This window comes from Poecilia latipinna, unplaced genomic scaffold (genome assembly GCF_001443285.1).
Source record: "Poecilia latipinna isolate Pla-1442-1.1 unplaced genomic scaffold, P_latipinna-1.0 Scaffold61, whole genome shotgun sequence".
In the NCBI taxonomy this organism is placed as follows: Eukaryota; Metazoa; Chordata; class Actinopteri; order Cyprinodontiformes; family Poeciliidae; genus Poecilia; species Poecilia latipinna.
The window spans coordinates 589735-600829 of NW_015112677.1; the positions used below are offsets into that span (position 1 = coordinate 589735).

Here is an 11095-nt window from a genome sequence, read left to right on the forward strand (position 1 = left end):
TTTACTTATGGGATAAATTTCACAAAAAGTCAATTCTCTTTTCTTGGATACATCTGTGCCTTTGTTAATTTATCTTCAATTTTATTAAATCAAGTATAAAATTCAAGTACTTAAAACATATCTTAGTCATTTTACAACTCAGTTTTTAAAATAAAGAAAAATAAAAGGACTTTTTGCTAAAGAAACTTTTAAAAAGCAGTAAGAAAATGTTTGTGCCAAGTTTTTATTCATTACATTTGAATCAAAGCCCCTTTAAACCTAAAGCAAACAAAAGTCATAACATTGGAATACAGTGAACAAAGTCAAGCCAAAACATTTAAAAGAAAAATGAAATACAGTGTATACAAATGTACAAATCTAAAAGCAGTAATAATCAGAACACTTTATACAATGTTGAAGAAAGCCAAGACAACTGTTGAAACTCAAGCCCAGTACGAGAGCTGCCTTTCTTCTACTATTTGTCTCCAATCCCTTTAAAAAAAAGTAGACGTAGAAAAGCTGCACAACTCACATCCTTGGTGAAATAACACGAAAGAAATAATAAAAAAGTTAAATCTAGGAAGGCCAAGTGCTTGATGAAGGCATCAGAGGAAAGCCAAATGCAACACGGCAGTCAAGAGGCCACTGGTAGTCTCTGAGACATGTTGGCAGCACGAAACTCTCCTAAACCCTCTGAGCAACAGCAAATGTTGATGCCAGTAAGTGCTGCCTGAGGCAGTGAGTCCACAGAGAGGCAATATGGCACAGCAAAAGTCCAATGAGATCCACCAAGTCCCTGGAGTAGATGGCAGCAAAGGGAATATCCCGAGATTAGAACGCAGGACTCAGGAAACATCTGTAAGGAAAACAAGAAATAAACAACTTTACTTTATGTTTCTGCATGGTGTGATCTCACCAGGAAACAATGTATTTATAACAGGCACATTTTCAGCTGCATTTTTTTCCCTATTGTCAATGTTCTGAAAAGATTTCTACCTAAAACTTGGCTTATGAGGCAAAAAATACATTTCTCTCTTTCCTTCAGTACAATAAAGTAAAACGGATGTAAACAAAGCAAAATATAAAATTATTTGAGCAGTACAAAAAAAATCTGATGTTATTTTTAAGCACTACATCACTTTGTCAATCTTAAAAAGAAAAAAAAGAGAAAAAAAAAATCAAGAAATACATTTATTAAAAATACACATTTTAGGTTTTTTTGTTTAATAAACAAAAAAATTTTTATACTTCTGACTGAGGCAACTGATTTCGATCACAGACTGATTGATTGGTATATCAAACCATTATGACTTCATCTATAAACCAAATGATAATATGAAGTCTTAACACATTAACCTCTGGCCAACATACTATTCGTTCTTTGCAGAGAGAAGAGCTATTCCTTCTACAAATGTTTTTCTAAAATATATTTTTTTGTTGTTATTCTATCAAAGTTGATATTCTCTTATATATGCATATGCTACACCAAGTTAGGGGGAAAAGAACTGCACACAAACTATTGTTCAGCAATCATTTAATTGTTTTAGCTGTGACAGATATCAGCCTTGACCTATGCAGGATAAAGGAGAAATTCAACATCCCTGAAGACACTAAAATGGGTGAGAAGACTTTGTGATGTTATGGATACTTACAACTCGCAGGCCGCTCTCCAAACCTTCGCATCAGCTGGTCATGTGTGAACTTGACGAACGCATCGTATTGCTCTATGAAAGGAGCAGTTTCATCGCTTTAGCAGATGTGCGTTACGAGAACTCTAATAGCATGCCATACATTTTCAAAAATCGCACCAGCAAGTTTTGTCGTCAGAATCTCGTCGTATTCCTCTCGGATTTTGTCCTCCTTCTCCTTCAGTAGTCTCTCGCAGATCATCCCAACCTGTCTGAGGGAAAACAGTGGCTGCTCCTTCCTGGTGGGAGATGAGGCATCTGAGGAAGCACCTGTGAGGAGAGTCAACATCGATCTTTAAATAGCATGAAAATTTTCACATATCTACCACCAACATCCCCTGAAACACTGACCAGGTCAGTCAAAGGCAAGTCGGGCTTCACAGAGTTTACAGGAAAGTTTAGTTTTCTAATTAAGTCTCTGTGCTAAACCTAAGAACCCTAAAAAAAAAAATTTTTTACATAAATACATAGTTTGAGAATCAAGGTTGTAAAAAGCTCTTACAATCAGCTACAAACACGCATCATGTCATCGATAGGACATGATCTGTAGTAACAGATCACATCCAGTGGTAAAAAAAAATCTGACCTTTTTCCAATCATAGAAGAAAAAAGCTACAATATCATCATAACAGCAACCTGTATGTGGCATTTCTGCAGTTTAATAGGGAGGAAGAGAGCGAAAGACTGAAAGAAAAACAGAAACGTTGCTCCATTTCAATCCGATATTGAATTTGGAAATATTTGCAGTCTTTTGAAATCTGAGTCAAAGTAAAGATCTACCTTCTCTTAGCAACAATAAAGTGCAAGCTGTGCTGACTGATAAATAAGTTGCTAAAGAGAGCTAAAAATGTCAAATTCATATTTAATTTGCTTCATATTTAAAATAATATCAAAATCTAATGTACAGCAACTGTTCTTTCACATCTGTCCTCAACACAAATACTGTTCATCACAACATGAAGTGGGTGTAATTTTCACACACACACACACACACACAAAGACTTAGAACTGGAAGTAGGAGAACATAAAAAAAAAAGACTAAATCTTTATTAGAACATGGACATGGTGTCTACCTGGTAAAGGAGACCCAGCCTGGATGTTCTGCAGGTCCAGAGGACAGCAGCTGTCCGTCTGCTGGAAGGCGCTGTCCAGGTGTCGACGTTTCTGAAGGCGTTTGTACTCCTGTTTTATGTTGTGTAAAATTTGTTCTAAGAGAAGATAAAGTTCAGAAACATCTTTAAACTAAAGAGCTTCATTTGTACAGAAATAAAGAAAGTCGGGGTTCACACACCTAGTCCAACTAGGAGACTTTACAAATTAGCTTAAATAGCATGCTAGCAGGAGTTATCAATTTCACAGAGGCACTACAATAAACAAATTTCTGGAAGATGATATAATGTACGCATATATGACAGTTTATAAGCCATAGATTTTTGATATAGCTATTTGAGATAACTGAAAATGACCATCACAATGGTCATGTTTTTAGAGTTATACTGCATGCACACTTTACAGTAAACTAATAAGGAAAAGATAAACGAGTGAACAAGCAGCGATCATGTGAACATTATAAAACTTAACATAAGTAACACTGCAAAGTTGTATATCACCAATTATCATACCTGTGGTCAGTCTAGACGAGACCTCTCCGAAAGGCGACGGTTCCATACGCAGGTATTTCTGTGGGGAAGATACCGGCGACATGACCGGCGCACATCTCCTCCTTTTCGGGGAAGCCTGGCTCATTAACGGGTCAAAATCCAGGGTACGTTTCAAAGTAGCCCCACAAGCCATTATACCTTAATTATATCAAAAATAGGCGAAAAGCGAAGCCTTAAATGTGCCTCGTCTCCAGGAAGTAGCTGGCCTGGGCCCCTGTGCTGCTAATGCTAACTATAAAAAGAGCAGCGGCGATTCAGGACTCGGGACGCCACGCACTTTTTTATGCTTATCCCTGTCCTCCACTGATAAATTCTAAAAAATTATAAATAAGAGATTACATTACCAGATAATCTCGATAAAATAACTAAGAAGAAACAGCAGCACACACCTGGATGATACCAGATTTTAAGATTAAGTCATACGCCACAGCGATTGCAACGGTTCAGAGTAGCTTCTCTTTTATTATCCTTTACTTAGTTAGTTATGAGCATGCGCAAGAACTTGAACTGGTGCTGGAATTTGTAGTTTTTTATGAGCCCTCTCTCACTTCTTTATATTGTTTGAAGACTACGTTTCCCTAAAGGCCAGGGAAGCGTCTTTTTTCAAATTTGTTTTGTTTGTTGGGATATCTACAAATCAAAAGAAAAGTTTTACTTTCATTTGAAATTTAAAAAAAGTCATAGGATAATTAATTCATTTATTGAATCTTTGCATATTCATTTTTAATTGAATAAAGTACGTTTAATAAATACATGTTATGTGTACTTACCCGAGTCAAGAAATGAAAAGTAAATAAGGGACGAAATACCGTATAGAAAGAAAAAGTCTGTTGTGTTGTGCCATTTGGAGATCATTTGGGGACATACAGTAAATCGTGCATCGCTATTGGATGTACTTTGTACTATTCGAATGTGTACATCATCTACCTTGTATTGGTTTCAAATATTTTATGTTGTGAAATTTGTAAATTTGTGTAAGATGTGATTTATTTTTTACTATTTGTTTCAAAGTGAACCTGCAGATAATTTAATATTTTCTCTGTATAGTTAAGCAAGCAATACCTCGGATTTATTTTTTATTTATTATATATTTGTATTTATTATTATCATTTATAAAATTTTATGTGTAATCCAATTCAGTGCTGTTTTTGTCCAGGTTACTATTTAAGTGGAACTACCTAAATGCATTTTAAGTAGTTCTACACTTATTGTTGAGTGCAATTTTTTGGCAACTCTACCTATTTCTGTGTGTCAAATTTGATAAAATGTCAAACACATACACTAATTACTATATATAAATCATATAAAATGAATGATAATACAAATGGAAGAAACTTTCTCAGTGGGATAATTCATATAACTGTATTTATAGTCGGAGTGCTTAATAAGCTTGCAAAAATTACTTTTGTAGTTTACAACATTATTGCTTTTTAATTAGATGAAATATGGTCGCCTAAACCTTTCTACAAATTATTACATTTATTAATAAATGTTACATATTCTGGTTAAAAGAACATAATAACTGCTACTTAAGGGAACTTTCAGCTTAATGTGTTTCTCAAGAGAGGAATGCTGTAAATGTCAACACTCCCAAGAGTTGAGGTCGATAGTGAAAAAGCCCCACATTTCCTAATATTAAAAGTAGAACAACAATGATGCTTTCCTGTTGTGCTCTGCACCAATCTAAATAATTACAAATGCAAAACGACATCTAAAATGAATATAAAATATGTGCTATGTGAACTCAATGAAGACTGAAGAGTTGTGAAAAATGGTTGCTCTGTTTGATTTCTGCCAGAGTAAAAAATAAAATCACTAAATCTGTTATTAGTGTTATCAGCTGTTATTAGGTATTATTTAAGCCTGTCTTAAGTACAGAGCTGTTAATGGTTTCTTTTTTTCCTTTTTTTCTTTTGTTAAAATGCAGAGAACATGTGAATTAACAGATGTTTCAATTTTCCCTCAGTAAAAGGAAATGGCAGATGGTGCACCGTGCAGGGAAGGTGGAACAGTAGTTGTTTTTTATTTATTTATTTACCTAAAAATCTGTCTCTTTTTAGATGCTGAGAAGTAGAAGTAATGACTGCAAAGGTGCAATATTTCATCACCCGCAAGGGGGCAGTAAAACATTATTATTGACTGAGTAGCACAGAGCTTCTGGCTTTGTTCTTCTGTCAGCATAGAGCTCAGACGTTCCCTCTTTCGTCAGTCATTTTCCTGTTGTCAACTAATCAAATCAAACACCTGCAAGCAACATGACACCAGCTGCAACTTTATTCAAAAGTTTTAACACAGCAATACCAGAAACACTTGACCGAAGGTGATTTTGAAGTCATAGATTCCTCATTATGCCACCAATGTACATAAGCCACAAGTTGACATTTGATCTTTAATATTTAAAATTACAAGAGCCAGCAGAAGCATATTGATAAACAGCTGTCTGGAAAACTTCACAATGAGATAAATGTTTACAGAACAATTGTGCTGTGAGATTTCTAGATTAAAAGTTCTACATCATCTATCAGAAAAAACCACATCGTTGCTATGTTGGATTATCTAAGGTCAGTTTTGATCTTCACATAAGTCTTACACACAAACTTCCATTTAAGTTACAAGCTACTGACCTTTGTTTCTTTGTTTTGAGAGGTAAAAAAATTAACAGCAGTTATTTTTATGTTATTCAGAGTCACGCCAAAACCAATTCAACAGCCCTGTGCATTGGTTTCTTTTGTTTTATGCAACAGTAGCACTAAGAAAAATTCACTGCAATGATCAAAAGGCTTTAGGGTTGAAAACAGATCACTAAGTCACAAGGTACCACATATACATATACAAGGCGGAATCCAATAAAATTAAACATTTGACAGAAGGAGCCTTAGTCTGAAAACCTCTTTGGTTTCCAACAGTAGTGACCAGCACTCTGTGTTGTTCTCCTTTTTCTTCTTTTTTTTTTTTTTATCTTTCAGGCTTCAAACAAAAAAAGCTTGGCGTTTGAGTTGACTTGGCTGAATAGCTGAACTGGAACACTTCATTGCAATTAAACACTGTACATTTGTTTGGTACATAACTGAATAAAGATATTTTTACCCTGCAAGAGCAGGCAGCTAGTAAAGAAATCACTTTACCACCGAAAAATGAGATTTCGTAAATATATTTTACACCTACAAGTCCGAGTTGATATTTCATGGTTTATAACTTTACCTGACCTTTCATTTCTCAAAAATATCTCTCCACACATTGATCATTCTCCGAGTGATGTCAGAAATCATACAATTTTGGAACAAAACAATCTGATTTTTTTTTTAATTCAGTTTCAAAAATGCATTTATGCAACATGAAGCCTATAGGAAGTCAAGGCTCTATGAATTGTAATACGTATGGTTCGAGACACTGAGTTCTACATGACACTGTAAAACATCTCTACTTAGAAATTGCAGTAGCCCCTTATCCCATAAATGAAGATAGAGTTTTTCAAAACCTGAATTCACAGTACAAAAATATAATATGCCTTTGCTGACTGGATATCAAAAAGTCTGTGGCAAACAGCAGACTTATGATAGTCTTTCCAAGTCCTTTTCAAATTGCAAGTCCCTTCTATGATCTTCCAATACCATTTGGCACTTTGGCACTCTATGTACTTATCCACCAAAATAAAATTATGGAGCCACTAAAGCATCTGTGTGAGGATGAGAGTCAAGAACTTTCAGGAGAGGACTTTTCTGGAATGCCCAACCTTTGCTTTTCATGTGAAATGGGGTTGTTCAAGGTCGATGACATTTACACTCCCCCTCCCCGCCCTTGATGGCTAATTAGACAGCTTCAGCAGACGTTTCTGTCGACACAGACATTGTTACTTTGGCTATTTTCACAGTGGTCTTCACGCAACTCTCTGCAGCCCTGTTGGCAGAAATGTTGGCATTTCTGTTCTGGCAGTCCGACTCGAGGCTATTGTCCAGCTGCTGGGAACTGCTCCGGCAGATGCTGCAGGAGCTGAGGAAGGCACGCCGCAGGTCCTTGCTCCTCAAGGCGTAGATGATGGGGTTGACGGTGGAGTTGAGGAGACAGAGCATGCTGCAGAATGCAAACACTGTCTTGATGTCATCGTCCATCTTCCAGAAGAGGTCGTACACCATGATGGCAAGCAAGGGACCCCAGCAGATTACCAGCACCACCAGGATGAGCACCAGGGTCTTGGCTAAACGGATGTCCATGCGTACCTGATCAGGGCGTGTAGTCTGCACTTTAGTCCCATCTGCTGAATAGATAACAAGACTCTTCTGGGAGGCGCGACTTAGCATGCGCACAGCGTGGTGGTGTGCCTTCCACAGGATGTATATATAGGCGTAAATGATGAAAATAACCAAGACACTGGTCAAGAAGATCCAGAACATCAGGTAGTTCTCGTCAATCAGGGGGAATATGTCTGAGCAGACTGAGTTGAGACGTTTACAGTTCCAGCCAAGCAGAGGTAGCACTGCGATGATGATCGAGAGTGTCCACATCACGCTGAAGGCTATGACGGCCTTGGTTCGAGTTACAATGCGCCTGTAGGCAAGTGGCCGGTGTATGGAGATGTAGCGGTCGATAGCAGTGAGGAAGAGGCTCCCGACTGATGCCGTGAACGATGCAGTGACTCCACCCAGCTTGAAGAGAAACACATTGGGGCTGTCCTTTCTGTGGAAAACATGGAAGTCCAAAAAGCTGTAGACAAAGATGACGCTGCCCAGGAGGTCAGCCACTGCAAGGCTGCCAATGAAGTGATAGGACGGACGGCAGCGCAGGGTGCGGGACTGCAGTATGACGCAGAGCACCACCAGGTTCTCCAGCACTGTAAAGGTACCCAAAGTCAGAGACATCACAGCCACAGCTAGCTGCTGGCTGGGAGTCAGGATCATGAAACACTCCATGTCCATAAAGTTCTCGCCACATTGTATATTATTAGTCTCATCTCTAAATGTGGTCCTGTTGCCAAACAAGTCTGTGGCATTGGTAGGGAAGAAAGGGATGCCCTTGAGGATGAGCTCTTCATCTGTAGGTACCTTGCTGCGGAAAGCAGACAGGGGCTTCTGCATGGACAAGCTGCCCTTTAAGTTCAAGTCATTGATGGGGTCATCATAGTTGGCATCGTTGGAGCCTAGATACTGCAACCCAGATGTAATAGTCCGGAAGGTGGTGTCTGCCACCCCATCGAGCACAGATTTCATGGCTGTGTCTGAGGATAATACTGCAGTCTGAGATGACGGAACAACCTACAGATTGATAACAAAAAAATATTAGATTTTTGAACATCTCCATAGCCCTGAATAAAACATGTTTTTTCCTTTGGTGTGTTTGCAGAAGTCCAGCCTTTGCCTCTGATGCAGAAAGATTCCATTTACAAAGAAATAACCTTCACATAATTACAGCATTTCACTGCAGATGTTTGACATAAAAAGTCATGAAGCCACTCAATAATTAAAATCCAATTTTCAACTACTCTGGCTCAGTTTTTGATTATGCATACACTAGATAATTTCTTATCCCTATGGAGTTTAATACTCAATAGGCACCCATAGGCAACCAGCGCACATAAGCACATTAAAACACTTTTTTTATAACTAGAACAACTTAAACAAACCTAGAATTATTTTACATGTGGCTTCTCAGGCTTATTAGTATCATCCACTAAAATGTCTAAATGATTTAGAAGAGCAATTTGTTGCAATTCCACTATTGGTTTCACTACTGATTGCAATAGTAAAATTTCGTATCAAAATTATTATTTATGTTAATTGTGCGATATTTCTTTAAATATGGAATTTTAATTTATTACCGCTAATATAACAACAAAACCCTCAAAATCCCCCCTGCTACTGTTATTTCAAGACAGAAATGAATGAAAGTGCGTTTCTTTACCTTACATAATTCTTTCAAGTGTGCAGAATCGCCCTTTATCGCCGTGCGTAAATCCGAGCCAGAAGCGCATTGCTGAACCACAAAAAGTCTTAGATCTCAGAAGAAAAGAAAAAAAAAAAAAACAGCCATGCATATAATTAGCAATACTATTTTTTTTTTCGCCTTTATCCCTTTGTTTTCTATTCGTAATGCAGCTGAAGTTTTTGTGGGAGTCGAAGTTGTCTCCCGGAGTGCGCGCCTTCTCTCTGGAAACAGGTTGGAAGTGTCGATGCTGCCGCTGCTGCTGCTTCCAGCGTCTCTCCAGCCTTTTTCTTTGTGTCTTCACTCTTATGAGGCGCAGCTTCTCCGAGCCCTGTCACGTGTTTTCATATATAGAGCTTTGTCTGCCCAACCCATGGAGCTGCCAATCGCTCCATGGCGCATAGGAGCGAGGCACACGACAGCGAAGGCTTATAGATAGAATATATTTAAATTCTCATCACTCAACGTCGGGGGGAAAACTGCAATAAAACACAAAAACTGCGCGCAGAGGGGGAAAAAAAATCTGAACGCATTTGTCAGCACCAATATGTTGCCGTTTTTATATTAAATCACTCGGTATTAAAGTGAGTTTAACATAAATTTTATATTGAAGAAGAGATGGCACACGTTTTTATCTTTGAAGCATACAAAACAGTTTGACAAGGGAACAGAAAGGCTGACATAATTATTCTGGTATTGATTGAACTGAGTCGCCATCAGACTGTGAACCTTCCTCGTGTTATGATGTGGACTCTCTGCCATCCAGGTTATATTTTGTCCTACAGGGGCTTCAAATCTCACCTAGACTTCCTTTCATGCTCTTTGTAGGTGTTTTACAGCGCATTTTAAAGAAATTCAGCCATGGAGAGTTTCAGAGTGACAGGAGGTGATAGATCTTGACCAAAAAGACTTGAAACACAGGATAAAAGTGGCTGAAATAATTGTTCTATGTAGGATGGCTGGGACCAGCCTTGTAGCCTCATGGCCTTGGGGAAACTTAGGAAACTTAAGGAGGTGTCAAGTTTGCTAAAGCCAAGCATGTCTGTATTAGGAAAAAAAAAAAGAATCAAAAAGAACCTCAGGTATGGAGACATTTCAATCGGACATTGAGCAAGACAGGAAGGAAATCTAAAATGTGGTGAAACACATGGACTTTGTCAAGTTGTAACAAAAGCATGACTGACTGAGCAAAAAAGTAAAGGAAACCATCTACATTAAACAAACCCCTCCTACCCCCCCAAAAAAGAAGCAAAAATAAAAAACAACAATACAACATAAAACAAAGAGAGTACCTTCAGTGACTCATTAAATCTATTTTAACAACTGAAGGTGAAAGGGAAGGTCAAAGACATTCAATACACAAAAGAAGAACAGTTTATTCAAAAACAACCTCTGAACAAAAACAGCACGTGTCTGACCAAAAACAAAGAAATAAGCAGCTAATCTTACAAGGCCAGTAATTTCTACTCTCTGAAGAGATGTGATGATTCATAGAATCTGTATCATGTTTTCACACCAGCATCTCCGCTCCACTGGGTAAACTGGACACACAGCCACTTATCAGCAAGCTCAATCACATTGCAGGCCAACAATTAAGAGTCAGATCCTGTTATGAATAAGAACAACAAAGAATGGGCCCTAACACAAACAGATCAAAGTCAGTGAGTATGAATGATCTGATTTCCATGTATTCAGTTGTGTTTCTGCAATGTTGACTCCACTTGACAAAGTCTGCAGGGGGCTGATGAAAAACATGGGAGCTAAGTGACTTTTTTAGAGCAAATGAATCACAACGGATGGATTTCTTGGCATTTTAAAGCCACAGACACAAGACAGAATGTAAAAATGGCT

The 11095-nt window shown here is 37.9% G+C and overlaps 2 protein-coding genes across 4 annotated transcripts; both read right to left on the reverse strand.

Moving 5' to 3' along the window:
* Window positions 1-170: 170 nt before the first annotated feature.
* Window positions 171-3813, reverse strand: akirin2 (akirin 2). The gene is made up of 5 exons (XM_015057479.1): window positions 3290-3813; window positions 2741-2875; window positions 1788-1937; window positions 1632-1703; window positions 171-835 (listed from the first exon to the last, which is right to left on the reverse strand). The coding sequence occupies exons 1-5, from the start codon at window positions 3459-3461 to the stop codon at window positions 825-827; spliced, it is 540 nt and encodes a 179-aa protein (XP_014912965.1). The 5' UTR covers window positions 3462-3813; the 3' UTR covers window positions 171-824.
* Window positions 3814-5584: 1771 nt separating this feature from the next.
* cnr1 (cannabinoid receptor 1) lies at window positions 5585-9607 on the reverse strand. 3 transcript variants are annotated; one of them, XM_015057524.1, is made up of 2 exons: window positions 9229-9607; window positions 5585-8577 (listed from the first exon to the last, which is right to left on the reverse strand). In XM_015057524.1, exon 2 carries the CDS (start codon window positions 8530-8532, stop codon window positions 7138-7140), a length of 1395 nt encoding a protein of 464 aa, XP_014913010.1. In that variant the 5' UTR covers window positions 8533-8577; window positions 9229-9607; the 3' UTR covers window positions 5585-7137. The 3 variants fall into 3 exon arrangements, with proteins under 3 accessions (XP_014913010.1, XP_014913006.1, XP_014913012.1); XM_015057520.1 differs by having other exon boundaries at window positions 9224-9606; XM_015057526.1 differs by lacking the exon at window positions 9229-9607 and adding an exon at window positions 8718-8741.
* Window positions 9608-11095: the final 1488 nt, after the last annotated feature.